Source organism: Leopardus geoffroyi, chromosome A3 (assembly GCF_018350155.1).
Source record: "Leopardus geoffroyi isolate Oge1 chromosome A3, O.geoffroyi_Oge1_pat1.0, whole genome shotgun sequence".
Taxonomy (NCBI): domain Eukaryota; kingdom Metazoa; phylum Chordata; class Mammalia; order Carnivora; family Felidae; genus Leopardus; species Leopardus geoffroyi.
The window spans coordinates 24,276,288-24,292,423 of record NC_059336.1 but is presented as its reverse complement, the minus strand read 5'-3'; the positions used below and the strand labels follow the sequence as shown (position 1 = coordinate 24,292,423).

At 41.1% G+C, this 16,136-nt stretch overlaps 1 protein-coding gene and 1 pseudogene across 2 annotated transcripts in view; both read left to right on the top strand.

The window, feature by feature from the left end:
* ACSS2 (acyl-CoA synthetase short chain family member 2) overlaps positions 1-16,136 on the top strand; it is a 50,785-nt gene continuing 34,649 nt past the window's right edge. Inside the window, exons 1-2 of one of the 2 annotated variants that reach the window (XM_045443645.1) lie at positions 1-382; positions 6,001-6,196. In XM_045443645.1, the coding sequence (XP_045299601.1) occupies positions 193-382; positions 6,001-6,196 (386 nt within the window). In that variant the 5' untranslated portion in view covers positions 1-192. The remainder of the gene's footprint in view (positions 383-6,000; positions 6,197-16,136) is intronic. The other variant, XM_045443643.1, reaches the window with a different exon arrangement.
* Positions 570-4,175, top strand: LOC123579740 (annotated as a pseudogene).

Below are 16,136 nucleotides of genomic sequence, written 5' to 3'. Positions count from 1 at the left end.
TAACATTCGTTTTGACCCCATCGAGCATGGCTCCGCCCCTCCGGGCCGCCATCCGCCGAGGCTGCTTAAGCCACGCCTCCGCCGGCCGGGCCTCTCCTCCCGTAAGGCACCGCCCCCGGGCCAGCCTGTTTTCCTCTACTGGGCGCGAGAAGCTACCCGCAAAGGCTGCTACGGCGCTCGGAACTTGACGCTATGGGGCTTCCGGAGGAGCGGGGCCGGAGCGGGAGCGGGAGCGGGAGCGGGAGCGGGGAGCGGGAGGAGTCTGGACCCCGGAGCCGGGTGCGGAGTTGGTCTCCGCCGCCCGAGGTCAGCCGTTCAGCGCACGTCTCTTCGCTGCAGCGCTACCGTGAGCTGCACCGGCGCTCTGTGGAGGAGCCGCGAGGTGAGGCCGGGCCTGGGCGGCCCTGGGTGGGGTCAGTGAGGAGAGAAGTGGGGGGTTGCAGAAGAGTGAGAAATTGGGCACGAGGCGTGGGGAACGGGGATTACGTGAGGAGATCGGGGTCCCTGGCGGAGTTGGGTTTTCTCTTGGGAGGTTGAAGGATTCATGAAGAGACAGGTTCTTTGAGGAGATGGAAAAGAAGTTCCGGGAGGATATGGGAGTTCTGTAGGGAGAAGGGTTCTGTGATGAGGAGGGTTCTGTGATGAGGAGGGTTCTGTGATGAGGGTTCCCTAGGAACCAGGGAGTTCCTTGGCGACTTGGGGATTTCGTGAGGAGTTGGGGCTTCCTTGAGGCGAGTGAAGGTCTGAGTTCCTGAGGTTCGCAGAGGTGAAGGGGCGCCTCGAGGGGAGGAGAGCTACAGAACTTTCTTTGCTCCCTTTCATGCCAACTCAGCTTTTGCCTCCTGACACCTTTACCCTGTGACTTAGTCTCCACAGTTGGTTAGTAAAGGGTCTGGTTCCCGTCCTGGGGGTCCCCCACATTAGTAACGGAGTCCCAGATCTGTTTTTCATATTTCATAAATTCCAGCGGCAATTACGCAATGTAAGACCGAACAAGTCACTAAGATGCAGTTTAAAAAAAAAAAATCGGGCTGGGATTGTAATAACTCAGAAATTCTGATAGAAAGTCCCATGTCTTTAAGAATGTGTATGGAAAATTCTTTGCCCTTGCCCTCAGTCTGGGTAAGGGGTCAAAACTGTATCAACGTTGGGAGGCAGCATTATGTTTGGCAGTGGGATAAGCCTGGGCAATGAATCAGACCACCCCCAAATCTACCATTCATTCACTGTGAGGTCTTAAGCAGAGTTTTAAACCTAAGATTCCTTTTCTTCGTCCGTAGGATGCTGATAATAATACTTGCCTCCTACGTTTGTTTGAGGTCTAAAGCAGGTGATAAGTGCATGATAGAGTGCCCGAAACACAGTTGGCATTCAGTAAATGGTGGTTAGTCTGATAATAAGAACAACGTGGGCCAAGGGATTACTGAGTAATGCAAGACAAGATTGAATCAAGTGTAGGGTGGTTGACTGCTACACAGGCAGTGTTCAAGTTTGAATCCTCAGACCTCTTTTCACTTCTCTTTCTTCTATTTTTTTCCCCATCATGAGTTCATCTGTTTTCTATCTATTTCCACAATAATAACTTCTATATATTTAGCCCTGTGCCCAGGATCCCACTTACGCTCTGGTCCCAGATTTCATAGGTCTGTAGACCATTTTATTCTCATACCTTGATGTTACACCATATTTAACATGACTGTGTCTGGGATTTACCAATTTTCCCTCCCAAAACTACTCTCCCCTTAATTTTCTAATCCCTGTCAGTGCCACTATCCCAAACTAAATCTCTTTCATCATCTTCTTCTATAATAAGATCTATCTATCAACTATAGATGGATCTTTTCTATCTCTTTATCTCATTAAAGATTGCTTACTGCTTACTGAGCACAAATCCTGTTTGATTTGATATAGACTGTTATCCCCATTATGCAGAAAAGAAAACTGAAGTGTAGAGAGATTAACTAACTTGCATGAGGCCATAAAGCTGCATAGCAGTGGATCTGGGATTTGATCTAAGGTAGTCTTGACTACAGAACCTATACTCCTGATAGCTATAGTCTTCCTCTTCCCTGACCCCACAGTCTGCCTTTCACCAAATTCTGTTAAATGCTCTTCAAAATATCTCTGCTTACCTTTTCTTCCATTCCCACAGTACCTTTTAATTCAAGGAAGCAGCCTCCTAATTGGTTCTCCCGTCCCCTGGTCTCACCCACCAATCTCTCTGGTAGAATTATCTAAAATAAACACTATTAGATTGAGATTCTGGAAACATTGCTTTCATATGTCACTTCAGAAACTTTCAGTAGTTCCCTGTTTCCTCCAATTTCAAATAAAAATTTGAAATTGCCGTTTACTCAAGGTCTGGATAACTAGCTACACCTTACCTCTCTATTCTTATTTCCCGCTATTCCTTACCACACCCCTTATTCTAGACCAGTCATTCTCACTGATATACTGATTACACAAAGGTTTATTTCCCATCTCCTTGCCTTTGCCCATTTCCTTCTGCTCTTCTCTATCTAGTCAAACCCACCAGTTCCACACAACATTCCCTGATCATCTAGTCCATGCTCATCTTTTCCTCTTCTGAACTTTCATATTTAGAATGCATGCTAATGGTGGGGTGCCTGGGTGGCTCAGTCAGTTAAGCATCTGACTCTTGATTTCAGTTCAGGTCGTGATCTCACAGTTCGTGAGTTCGAACTCCGCGATGTATTGTCAGCACAGAGCCTACTTGGGATTCTCTGTCTCCCCCTCTCTCTCTGTCACCCCAAATAAATAAATAAACTTAAAAAAAAAAAGAATGCATGCCAATGAAGCATCCAGATTTCAATACTTCCACCAAATAAAAACAAACCCCTCCCAAAACAAAACTAAGTGATCATAAAACTCAAGTTTTCTTTTTATTTTTTATTTATTTATTTTTTTTTTAATTTTTTTTTTCAACGTTTATTTATTTTTGGGACAGAGAGAGACAGAGCATGAACGGGGGAGGGGCAGAGAGAGAGGGAGACACAGAATCGGAAACAGGCTCCAGGCTCCGAGCCATCAGCCCAGAGCCTGACGTGGGGCTCGAACTCACGGACCGCGAGATCGTGACCTGGCTGAAGTCAGACGCTCAACCGACTGCGCCACCCAGGCGCCCCTCTTTTTATTTTTTAAAACTTTATTTATTAATTTTAAGGCGGGGGAAGAGAGAGAGTGGGTGTGGATGAGCGAGTGCAAGGGGGGAGGGGCACAGAGAGAGAATCTCAAGCAGGCTCCACACTATCAGCACAGGGCTTGAACCCACAAACCGTGAGATCATGACTTGAGCCAAAATCAAAAGTCGAACGCTTAACTGACTGAGCCACCCAAGTGTCCCAAAACTCAGTTTTCCTCATCCTTATTGATATACATAAATGGGGTTCATAAATAGTTTTATATAACCTGTGCCTACTATTATCACTTAAAAATATTTTTGAGTATATACATGTATTCAATGTAGTTGTAACAACAGATGTGATTGTGTATACTGGTTTCTAGCTGTGTGTTTCCTTGGGAGAGTTCCTATGTTTTCTGAGCTTTGTTTTTCTCATCTATAAAATTAGGGTGGTTAATATATACTTAATAGGGCTGGATAAACATTCAGTGAAGCCTTTTGTCTCATTTTGCTGCATTGGAGAGAGAAGATAGATCACCAGTAGCTCTACTGGGCCATTTGAGGAAGTTTGGCCAGGGTTTTTATTCTTGCCATGTCTGCTCAAATCGCCACAGTCTGATCAGGGAAACACAGCCTCAGTATGTGCCGCCAGTGTTTCCATCAGTATGCAGAGGATACAGGCTGTATTAAATTGGATTGAGTAAACTACCGTGAGTGGGTCATCCAAGATACCTACCTTAACCACAGATATCCAGGACACCTACCTTAATGCTCACTCATTGTACACAAAATAAAAATACTTCAATTATGAGTGTTTTAATATGAAAAAAAAAATTCAGTGAGGGGCACCGAGTGAGTCTTGATCTGAGGATTGTGAGTTCAAGCTCCACATTGGATACAGAGATTTCTTAAAAATAAAATCTTAAAAACACACACACATACACACACACACACAAATAGATTCAATAAGATTGGTCCAGTGCCTGGTACAGGAATGGCCATTTGCTAAAATGCCAGTTCCCATTTGCCCTCTGTTTAGTGGCCATTTAGTATTCTGTTGTATTACTACTAGTATTACTAGTTTTCATCAGCTTTTTTTTTTTTTAATTATTAGGCTCTTGGGTTGTTTCCAGTTTCACTGTTATAAATAGTGTTACTACAAACATCTCTTTAGCAATCACTTTTTTTTTCCTTTGGAATTTTTTCTTGTAGTGTGCTTCCCAAAATTAAGTTAGCAGATGTTTAAAGGTATAAAAAATTTTATGGCTCTCGTCAGTCGTTTTCCTGTTATCCAGTAAGATTGTGACAATTTCTTATAATGCTATTATCATATAAGAGTATCTCTTTTACAGAGCCATCTGACATTGGATTTATCTTTTTTAAAAATTATTTGGATTTCTTACATTGTTTGCAAGTTGTACACCATATGATTTAGCTTTCAACTATATTGTTTTGCATGTTCAACAGTATTTCATGTGTTAGTCTTATCTTTCCACCTAGATTGTGTAAACTGAATCACATAACCTTGGGCAAATCACTTTACCTCTATGAATTTGGTTTGTTATTGGTGAAATGGGGATAATAATCTCTAAATTTCCTTTCACTGTTATGTTTCTAAGTGTGTCTCTTCCTTCTAGCTCCTGACCTTGTACTGACAGTATCCTAAGTGCTCTGACATTACATGTTTCACCTGTTGAATACATTTTCTATGGAGTAGCAGGCAAATATTTTAAGATTATTAATCTGTTCATGTCCCTCTCCTTAAAATCTTACAATGGCTTTCCATTCTTCTTTAGGATAATATCAAATTCCTTATCATGCCCAGAAGGATCGCATGATCTGCCCGGTTTACGAATTAATTTCTGCTACTCTTACTCTCAGTGCTTCAGCCCCAGGGAGTTTCTCTTAACATATACCCTTGGTTCCTTTCTATCTCATGGCCCTGTTTCCTGGTATGGAAGTGGAGAAAAACTCCTGTTCTCTTTTAGATTTTAGCAAAAATGTCTTCCTCTGGGCAGTTCACATCTTGACTTAGTAACTATATAACCTAGGGTAAGTTATTTAACTTCTCTGAGCCTTGATTTTCATTTTTTTTTTCTTTTCAAATTTTTATTTAAATTCTAGTTAGTTAACATACAGTGCAATATTGGTTTCAGGAGTAGAATTCAGTGATTCATTAGTTACATACAAAATCCAATGCTTATCATAACAAGTGCCCTCCTTCATACCCAGCACCCATTATATATTATGTATATATACCACGTCTTTTTTATCCATCATCAGTCAATGGACATTTGGTAAGCCTTGATTTTTCAAATCAATAAAATGAGAATGAAACAAGGCCTACCTCTTATGGTTGTGGTAGAGACTAAATAAGATAATACATATAAAGAGCTTAAAGCAACATCTGACTCATAGTAAGTAACACTTGGTCAAGATGTAATAGGAGGAGATGCTCATTAAATAATTACTGAAAGTGAATGAATGAACAAATTAGGAGAAAGATATTATGGAAGGCTCTGTGGGTAAAGGATTTCTTCCTTTCACTACTTAATTTGTTAAATTACTGATTGTGCTAGGCATTGTGTGGCTATGATTTGAATAGATGGTGAAAAACGGAGTGGCAGTTTTGAGAGAAGGAAGAAATTTGAGTCAAGATTCAGCTCATGGGAATAGAAGGTAGGTTAGGAAAGTAGTAGGTGATAAAAATTAGACAGGTAAAGGAAGGACCTCCGTCGTGGGTCCTAGAGTATAGGGCCGAGAAGTTGTGACTTGTTCGTGTCATAGACTGGTAAGCCATCTGAGGATAAATATGTCTGAGAAATTTGGTGACGTCTTGGTTTCCCTTTCTGCTGCAGAGTTTTGGGGAGACATTGCCAAGGAATTTTACTGGAAGACCTCATGTCCTGGCCCATTCCTCCAGTACAATTTTGATGTGACTAAAGGAAAAATCTTCATCGAGTGGATGAAAGGAGCAACTACCAACATCTGCTACAACGTACTGGATCGAATTGTCCATGAGAAAAAACTTGGCGATAAAGTTGCTTTTTACTGGTAAAAACATCTATCTTGAAGCCTGTGACAGATAAAAAGTCACCACTCAAATTTTATAGTGTTTCATAGTTCGCAAAGTACTTTAAAATCTATTAATTCATTTGATCCTTGCAACAACCTAGGAGAGTAAGTAAAGTATTGCTAATTTAATCTCAGATGAGGAAAAATACCTCAAGTAAGTTAAGTGACTTCACTGAAATCACATAACTAGTATGTGACAGAATTGACATTCAGAGCCAGGTGTCCTGACTTCTAGTCGGCATTCTTGGCTTGTAGTTGGAGAGGAAAGAGAGGGGAGGGTAAATGGAAGTGAATAGGACTGAGTAGCAATCTTTCTCATTTTGCTTTGGGAGGAAAGTATGGATATTGGGATTTTCACTACCATTGTTGTTATCATCTTTGGGTGAACTATAATACCTGTGGGTTTGCAGTCCTTCCCGGAGTTTTCCAGGTATAATCTGAAACCGCCCCCCTCCTCCCCACCATAAGCAGAGGGTAAGGAGAGACTGAAGAAAGAGGCAGCCATTCCAGGTTCGTAGGTGGCAGTTTTAATAAACAAAGAGAACTTACATACAAAGCTTGTCTTGGACAGCAGCAAGACAAACGGAACACTGTACTCACCCTCCAAATCTTAAAAGTGTGTAGAGGTCCTAAGTAGGCTTAGTAACATGCAGGTGTTTTCAGTACTACATCATCACATCTCAAGGCTATGTCCTTGAGCAGGAAAGGCAAGTGGAACCCACATTCCAAGGACATGGGAAGGGGTAAGAAGCCTCCCACTGCTGGAAGGGTCAATCAGGTAGATTGGAGGTCACATCTTTTTGATGACATTCCCCAAAAGTATCAGACACTATGCTCAAGTGCTTAACAAATATTATCTCATTTGATGCTGACAACCAAGAATGCACTGTTTTCCTCATTTTAGATATGTGAAAACTGAAATTCTGAGATGTTAAGTGACTTATCTGAAGTCATACAGCTAGTAAGAAGTAGGACTGAGATTCAAACCCAGTTAGGACAGTTATAGAGTTTATACTCATAACCGTGACACCATGCTATCCTTCTAACTCTTAACATTAGCTTTTTAGCAGCTGTGCGATATAGGTGAAGAAGTGAAGCACAGAGGGTTATATAGTGAATAAAATCATAGGGCTTATAAGTAAGTGGTAGAGCCAGGACTCAAACTCAAGTCTGTTTGACTTCTTGCTGGTAACACTAGATGATGTTGCCTTCCTAGTGGGAACTTTTTAAGACCCCTTCCTTCTAGCAACATAGCTTATAGGTGGTATTACTACACTGAACCCAAATAGGACCTTGAAGTTCCAATAATTGGGGTGTTGATTCTGCCACCACCATGAGCATTTTGAGAATTGATCTATTCTTTTTAAGTGAGCCAATAGGAGTAGTTTGGATGTTTCATGGAAGAGTTAATGGGTATTCAGTCAAAATTTGCCCAGTTTGTGATGTATTAATAAGAGTCCTAATGCCCTAAAATGAGCCCAACTCTGCCATTCATTTGCTATATGACCACAGACAAGGCATTTAACTCTGTGAGAGTCCCTTTCCTCTTCCATAAAATGAGGATCGTAATTCTATCCCGTCTTTCTCATCTCAAGTGAGATGATGTTGTGAAAGCATTTATTTACTTATTGGAAAAAAACTGTACAAATGTGAGTGGTCTATTCACATTGCTATTGCTCAATTTAGGGTTACTTTGCCACTGAAACTCAGTCTTTTATTGAGACTTCCTTTAGCTTCTGCCCTTGGACTTTATGGCTTGAGCTCCATTTGACACTTGGGTTCACTTCCTGGGTTCCTTAGGGATCAGAAAATCTTTAAAGATCTGTAAAGGAGAGGCTTGTGTCTGATGTTGTTCACTGTTTGAAATAATTCAAGTGCATGATGAAAGACTGAGAAAACTTAGGCCAGAGTTGTTCAATCACTGGAGACTGCTCCAGAATCCTGAAGCCCTTCTTTCTAGTTCCTCTGCCATCCAGACCTGAACAGGCTCTAGAGAGTCTCTTTTCCTACTTGTAAAATGAGAGGAGTTGACTAGATCAGTGTTTTCCAAAGAATGCTCCAGAAACCACTCATTACTAGAGATAGTAGCAGGGGCTTAATTCATGAAACAAATGAATTTGAGAAACACTACATAATAAATTACCTTTCTGGGATTCCCAATGTGTATTAACATAGTAAAGCCTCCAAGAACTATAGTAAAGACACCTGATTAATTTTTTTGCACGGGATTACCCAAATTTATTTGAGCCCCACTTTCTGCAGCGTGCTATTAACATTACAAGAAGCAGTATTTCATGGAACACCAATTTGAGAAGCATTGGATTATATAATTTCTAAATTTGCTTCTAGTGCAAAATCCTATAATTCCATAACAAGATATCTTCATCCCATTTTTAAAAAAAAATTTTTTTTTTAACGTTTATTTTTGAGACAGAGAGAGACAAAGCATGAACGGGGGAGGGTCAGAGAGAGGGAGACACAGAATCTGAAACAGGCTTCAGGCTCTGAGCTGTCAGCACAGAGTCCGACGCGGGGCTCGAACTCACGGACCGCAAGATCATGACCTGAGCCGAAGTTGGCTGCTTAACCTACTGAACCACCCAGGCGCCTCTCTTCATCCCATTTTTACATTGGTCGCTCAATCAACAAGAATTTTTAAAGATGTTGGATAGTCGTATGTTAGGTATTATGGATATAGGGATAGAGGAGTGGGAGACAAGTACCATGTGGGCCATTATTATTCAATTATTTTATGTTAACAATAAAGTAAAACCAAGCTACAAATAAGTCACATTTGTTATAAAAAAGTAAAGTGCAAATATGCCAGATGTGGTTACTTCTCTTAAAACCTCCTTATTTATTTATTTATTTGAGAGTACAAGTAGGGGAGAAGGATAGAGGGAGAGAGAATTTCAAGCAGGCTCCATAAGTGGAGCTCAATCTCACGATCCTGGGATCTTGACCTCAGCCAAAGTCAAGAGTCAGATGCTCAGGGGAGCCTGGGTGGCTCAATCATTTAAGCATCCAACTCTCAATTTTGGCTCAGGTCATGAGCTCACAGTTGGTGGGATTGAGCCCCGGTTTGGGCTGTGCACTGGCAGCATGGAGCCTGCTTGGGATTCTCTCTCTCCCCGCTCTCTCTGTGCCCCTCCCTTACCTGTGCACTCGCACTCTCTCAAAAAAAAAAAAAAAAAGTCAGGTGCTCAATCAAGTGAGCCACCCAGGTGCTCTACCTCCATAGTTTTAAGTAGTATGCTTATACAATATACTTTAGGAATTGTGACTTCCTATTATGATAGATGAGAATTTTGTTCTTGTATATTCCTCCAACTTCATTCTCTCATCTATCTAGCTCTGTTTTTTAGTTAATTTAAACTTAGGCCAGAGTTGTTTAATCACTGGAGACTGCTCCAGAATCCTGAAGCCCTTCTTTCTAGTTCCTCTGCCATCCAGACCTGAACAGGCTCTAGAGAGTTTACATAAGAGTAATATTTTATGATTGCATTTCCTTTTTTTTCTTTTGAAGTTTATTTGTTTATTTTGAGAGAGAGAGAGAGAAAGCAGAAGTGGAGGAGGGGCAGAAAGAGGTTGGGGGGAGAGAGAGAGAGAGAGAGAGAAAGAGAATCCCAAGCAGGCTGTGTGCTACCAGCCCAGAGCTGGATGCAGAGCTCGATCTCAGGAACCATGAGGTCATGGCTTGAGCTGAAACCAAGAGTCTAATGTTTAACCAACTGAGCCATACAGGTGCCCCTGCATTTCCTTTTATATACAGATTTTTGTTTTCTCTGAAGTTAAAAATTGCCTGCCATTTTTCTTGCATTATTTGTCTTTATCTTATACTCAGTATTTTTCAAACTCTCTATCATATCATTTATTCTGTGAAGTCCTCTTTCTTCCCCCAAAGTGTTTTGTTTTGGAGTCCACCTTCTTCCTGCTCTAATTTTTATTCATGCTGTGTGTGTGTGTGTGTGTGTGTGTGTGTGTGTGAGAGAGAGAGAGAGAGAGAGAGAAATAGAGAAAGAAAGAGAAAGAAAGAAAACGTGCTTGGGGGGAGGGGAGGGGCAGAGGGAAAGGGAGAGAGAGTCTTTTTTTTTTTTTTTTTTTTTTTCTCGAGAGAGTGTGTGCATGCATGCATGCACGTGAGCAGGGCAGGGGCAGAGGGAGAGGAATAGAGAGCATCTTAAGCAGACTCTGTGCCCAGTGCAGAACCTGACATGGGGTTTGATTTCACAACTGTTGAGATTATGACCTAAGCTGAAATCAAGAGTCCGATGCTTAACTGAGTGAACCACCCAGGCCCCCCAATAATGCTTTTTAAAATGACATCTTTTCCACAGTTTTCTCTAATTGATATACTTCTTATGGAGTCACAGTATGACTTTCTTTTCAACCTAAACAATGTCATTTATATAGCTCCAGTGGCATTAGCAAACCACGTTTATAGCTCATTTCCTTGTTTTAGGGCATGTTCTGAAATAATGCACAGAGGAAATAGTGCTCATAGAACCAAAGTAGAACCATATTAAGGAAGAATTTGGCCTTTTACTTTTGGATTGACACATTGTAAATTTTCATGGAATAATAGTATTTTTAGAATTTGAAGTGGCCAATTATTTATTTTTTAAGTTTATTTTTTTTATTTTGAGAGAGAGAGAGAGAGGGCATGGGCACGCAGAGGAGGGGCAGAGAGAGAGAGAGAGGGAGAGAGAGAGAATCCCAAGCAGGCTTTGCACTGTCAGTGCAGAGCCAACATGGAACTTGAACTCATGACTGTGAGATCATGACCTGAGCCTAAATCGAGAGTCAGGTGCTTAACCAACTGAACCACCCAGGTGCTCCTGAAATGATCATTTAGATTCATCTAGGCCAACTTTCTTTACAGATTAGTAGATTAAAGATCAGTGAGGCTACAGCTGACACAGAGCTTGGAGACAGAGCTGAGACTAATCTCTAGGTATCCTTACTCCTAGTCACTCTTTTCACCATATGATCCTGCTTCATTATTCTAGTTGTCTAACACCAGATTGTGACAGTTGAAAAGAGAAATTTGTCATATTAGTTAAAGTTAATTTGTCAAATTAACTTTAAGGTTAATTTGCTTACGAATATAAGATAAAATGTGGTATCACATTTTAAATACCCAGATCTTGGTCTTATGGAATTGACATTCTATTTGGAAAACCAAATAGACCTATATAAAACAGCTGGAAAGCAATTATGGGCCAACTGCAAAGAGCCACTTACACAAATAGTTCACAGAAGGGAGAAGGCATGTAGGGAGGCAGTATGAAAAAATTAGGAGAATGGGCTTTGGTATCAGACTAACCTAACTTGAGTCCTGTTTCTGCTGCAAAAATAGCTATATGATTTTATACAAATTATTTAATATCTTTGAGCCTCAACTGTAAAATGGATAAAAGTAGTTTCCATCTCATGTAGTTACTGACTGAATAGTGTAACAACGTGATGTATCCAATTCCTGGCACATTGAAAGCACTCAAAAGACATTAGCTATAATTACTATTGGGACAGTGAGAAGGCCAAATTTGTCTGGAGTAAAGGGTTTATACAGGGAACAATTTATTCATTCAATAAATACTTATTGTGCACTTGCTATGTACCAGGAACTATTCTGAACAATATCCATGCCTTCATGGAAGTTATATTTCAGCTTGAGGAGACAGACAGTAAACAAACAGGCCAATGAATATATGGCAGGTAGTGATAAATGCTACAGAAAAATACAGAGTGGCATAAGCAAAAAGGGAATGACAACAAAGAATGGGCGTTGATAAGGGAAGAACTGTCTGATAAAAGTGACATTTGAGCAGACATTTAAGAAGGAAATGGAGTGTGCCACGCAGATAATTGTATTGGGAAGGAGAAATATTCCAAGTACATGGAAGAGCAAGTACAAAAGCCCTGAGGTAGGAGTGTGCTGCTGCTTGGTTTAAGACTAGCTGAGAAGTTGGTGTAGCTGAAGCAGTGTGAACTAGAGAGTTTTCAGAATGAGGTCAGCAAGACACTAGATCATGTAGAACCTTGAAAGTCAATATAAGCTTTTGGGTTTTATTTATAGTGAAGTAGGGAACCACTGGACAATCCTGAGCACAAAAGTGACAGCAATTTGATGTATATTTAGAATCTTTCTGTCTTTTGTGTTGAGAATAGACAGAAGGCAAGAGTAGAATCAGGGAGACCAATTAGGAGGCTATTATAGAAATCAGATGAGCAGTGTTGGTGATTTAGAACATAATAGTATCTTGAAAGTGGCTAGAAGCAGTCCAAATCTGGATCTATTTTGAGTGAAGAGGCCCATGGAATTTGCTGACTTAGATTGGATGTGGGGAGTGAGACAAAGAGGAGTCAAGGTTGTCGTCAATAGTGGATGGGGTCCGGGAATGGGAGACCTTGACTATTTTTTGGAGACCTATGAAAGGATTATATGCAAGGGAATAATGTCATACCTGGGTTTAAAAAAATTAATCTGGATACATATGGAAATGGGAGCGTGAAGCCAGATTGCTGGGAGTTTGTTATTCAGAGTAGAGGTGCCTGGACTGGGATCCTGCTGGTGGGAATGGAATGGAAAGATGAAATTTTAAAGTAATTTGAGGGAAAAAAAAGCAACATAGGTAACTGCATGTGTAGATGGTGGAGAAACAGAAAGTTGAGAGAGAAGAGTCAACGGTTTCTTTAGTCTATATAACATTTTACTTTTCTCAAAGGTGCACACTCATCTGATCCAAGGGCTAATCTTGCCTTCCACACAAAACTGGTTTCAATCTCTTTTGCAATTTCTTCCTCCTAGTGTGGTAGGAGGAGATGTTAGTGGGGATTTATGTGTACATATGTGAGAAGGTGATCAGTGACAAAGTTATTGGAATAGACATTCAGGGAGAGAGAGCAAAGGATATTAGGGGTAGTGCAAAGGTAGAGAGGCTGGCAAGTTGAGGAGACACTGGGGACAGAAGATTTGGAGGATTAATTAAAGGGTTTATGGGGAAAGGGAGGAAACAGTAGTTGATGGCTGTTATTCTGGCAATTTATACTAACTGCTCAATCTGTAGGCTATTCCAGGAGAGGACCCCAGTCTCCAAACCCAAGTGATTTGGTATAGTCCATTCCTTCCACTGTTTGCTTTGGGTTGCCTCTAGCTTTCATTATCTCTGTGCCATCTTGGTGCTTATCTTCCGCAGAATCATTGCTGTCTCTCCATAGGCTCTGGCTATTATTAATCCTTCCTTAGAAACCAGAACTTTCGAGAGGCAGATGACTTTAGGAGTGACCTTTGGACAGAAACTCTGCTCTCAGAATCCCTCTGTGCTCCCAAGTATGAATTCCAGAGTGTGATATTTAGAATTCTCCAGGGCACCTGAGTGGCTCAGTCAGTTGAACATCTGACTTTGGCTCAGGTCATGGTCTTGCAGTTCGTGGGTTTGAGCCCTGTGTCAGGCTCTGTGCTGGCAGCTTGGTGCCTGGAGCCTGCTTCGGATTCTGTGTCTTCCTCTCTCTCTGCCTCTCCCCTGCTCACACACTCTCTTTCTGTCTCTCAAAAATGAATAAATGTTAAAAAAAAAAAAACAGAATTCTCCAGATACCTGTGGGGCATTTTTATGTGTATTTGAGAAGGTAGGAAGGAGAGACAAGCCATGTTCTGACAGGGAGAAGATTGTGAAGGTGATATGGAAAGCCAGAGCCCTAGAGTGTTCTGTCCTAGCATTCATATCCAAGGACTCTGTTAATTATCTAGGTCCATGTCCTGGAGTTCCTTTCAGTGATATGGGAAGGGAGGGACTTTTTTGTCTTCCGTCTATGTCTTCACTGGTTTCACAATAGTGTGTTTACTGATTAAAATACATGTGGTAAGGAAAAACACTCATTTGAGAAAGAAGATGGTCTCAGACCATCTCTTCCCTTTGTGGGAGTGGTGGAGGCTTAGTGGTCATAGATACTCTGCAAAGTCCTTCTTGCTCTTCTAGTTCAGGATTCTAGATTGTGTCTGAAGAGGAAGTGGGTTTTTAGAAGTTTTGATGCAACCTATAGTGACTCAGTAGGTGGGCTGGGCTTCTGTTGCCATGGTGAAATAAAGGAGGATTTTAGAAGGTTTGGAGTTAAGGGGCTGAGGTTGAGAGTCTGCTCCCTTTGCCTGGGGCAGTCCTGGTCCTGGTAGTATATACTTTATGCTAATGGAGGTATGTGGGGAAATAACTGTTGCTGGAAACAGTCTTTCTCCATTTGAATCTGGTGGGCAAATTGCAGAAGAAGGCTGGAGGATTTCATGTTTAAGGTGGATCTCTAATCTGTTTCACTTCTTCCTGAGTTTTATGACCCTTGACACCTTAAAGAATTCTTCCCTAAAGTACTGAAAATGAGACAGGTAGGCTGTGTTGTCCAATTCACTAGTCATTTTTTAGAAGTAGGTGGGATGTTAATAGTAAATGTGTAATAATATGTGTTATAGATTAGTATATTATTATATGTTAACGTATGTAATAATAAGTATATAATAAATGGAGACTGTCTTGAAGCCAGATTCAGCATCCTGAGCTCCATGTCAACTTCATGAATTTGTGTCTGGGCTGACTTCTTATACCAGTGTATTTAGTGAATAATGAGGAGAATGGTTTTAGATAATGCCCTTTTCTGAGCTTTCTTTTTCCCACCTGTAAACTGTAGAGAATGAACAGGGTACTTGTTAAAGTTAACTTCTGGCACTGACCTTTAGAATTGCTGAAATAAATGTAGGGGACTGCAGTGACAGGACAGCTGGGAGAGGTTGGAAGCAGGGGAGGAACCCAATAGTGGGTTCCTGTCCCTTGAAGGTATCAGGTGGTCAGGTGGGAGCATGGGTTCTTACTTTAGGGCAGTTTTACATTTACAACAGTAAGTACAGAAGGCATGGAGCTGAGGATGGGCCTTTCTCCTTTTCCTGGATTTGGTATGAGAGACATTGGGCAATAGTAATGATTCCCAGTGTCTGGTACCTTGAACCTCTATCTGAGAATTTGAAACTCTCAGTTATAATCCTTTGAGGTCATTTAGTCTACTTCCTATACAAAGCAGGAATTGTAGCTCCAATATCTCCATCCCCAACAATCCCCATGTGACCAGTCTGATTATGGAACACTACCAAGAGCACACAGTTCACTTACTATCTGTCCCATTGTTGGACAGCTCTGCTACAAAGTTCTTAGATATAGTCCCTCCCTGTAAGTTTCTTTCACTCTATCTTTTTCCTTGGCTTTAGTTCTATTTTCTGAGGCTACGTAAAATAATCCTATTCTTTTTTCCATAGAACATCTCTTCTGATATATGAGGGCAGTTATTTTTCTTAAGTTTATTTATTCATTTTGAGGGAGACAGAGCAAGTGGGGCAGGGGTAGAGAGAGAGGGAGACAGAGAGTCCCAAGCAGGCTCCGTACTGCCTGTGCAGAGCCCAATGTGGGGCTTGAATCCTCGAAACCGTGAGATCATGACCTGAGCTGAACCAAGAGTCAGACGCTCAACCGACTGAGCCACCCAGGTGTCTGGAGGACAGTTATTATATCCCTTTGCAGGCTGAATGTGGAATTATAGAAATTTAAATATAGAAGATGCCTTGAAGGTCATCTAGTTCAGTAATTTTCAATTTTTTAAAGTCATTAGAATCTTTTTGCTCAAATAAAATATTATATGTATAGTGATTAACAAAAGTAGGCTATAGCGGCCCCTGGGTGACTCAGTTAAGCATCTGACTCTTGATTTTGGCACGGGTCATGATCTCATGGTTCATGGGATTGAGCCCCGTGCTGGGCTCTGTGCTAACAGCATGGAGCTTGCTTGGGATTTTCTCTCTGCCCCTCCCTTGCACGGTCTCTCTCCCCCAACCCTCAAAAATAAATAAATAAATAAATAAATAAATAAATAAATAAATAAA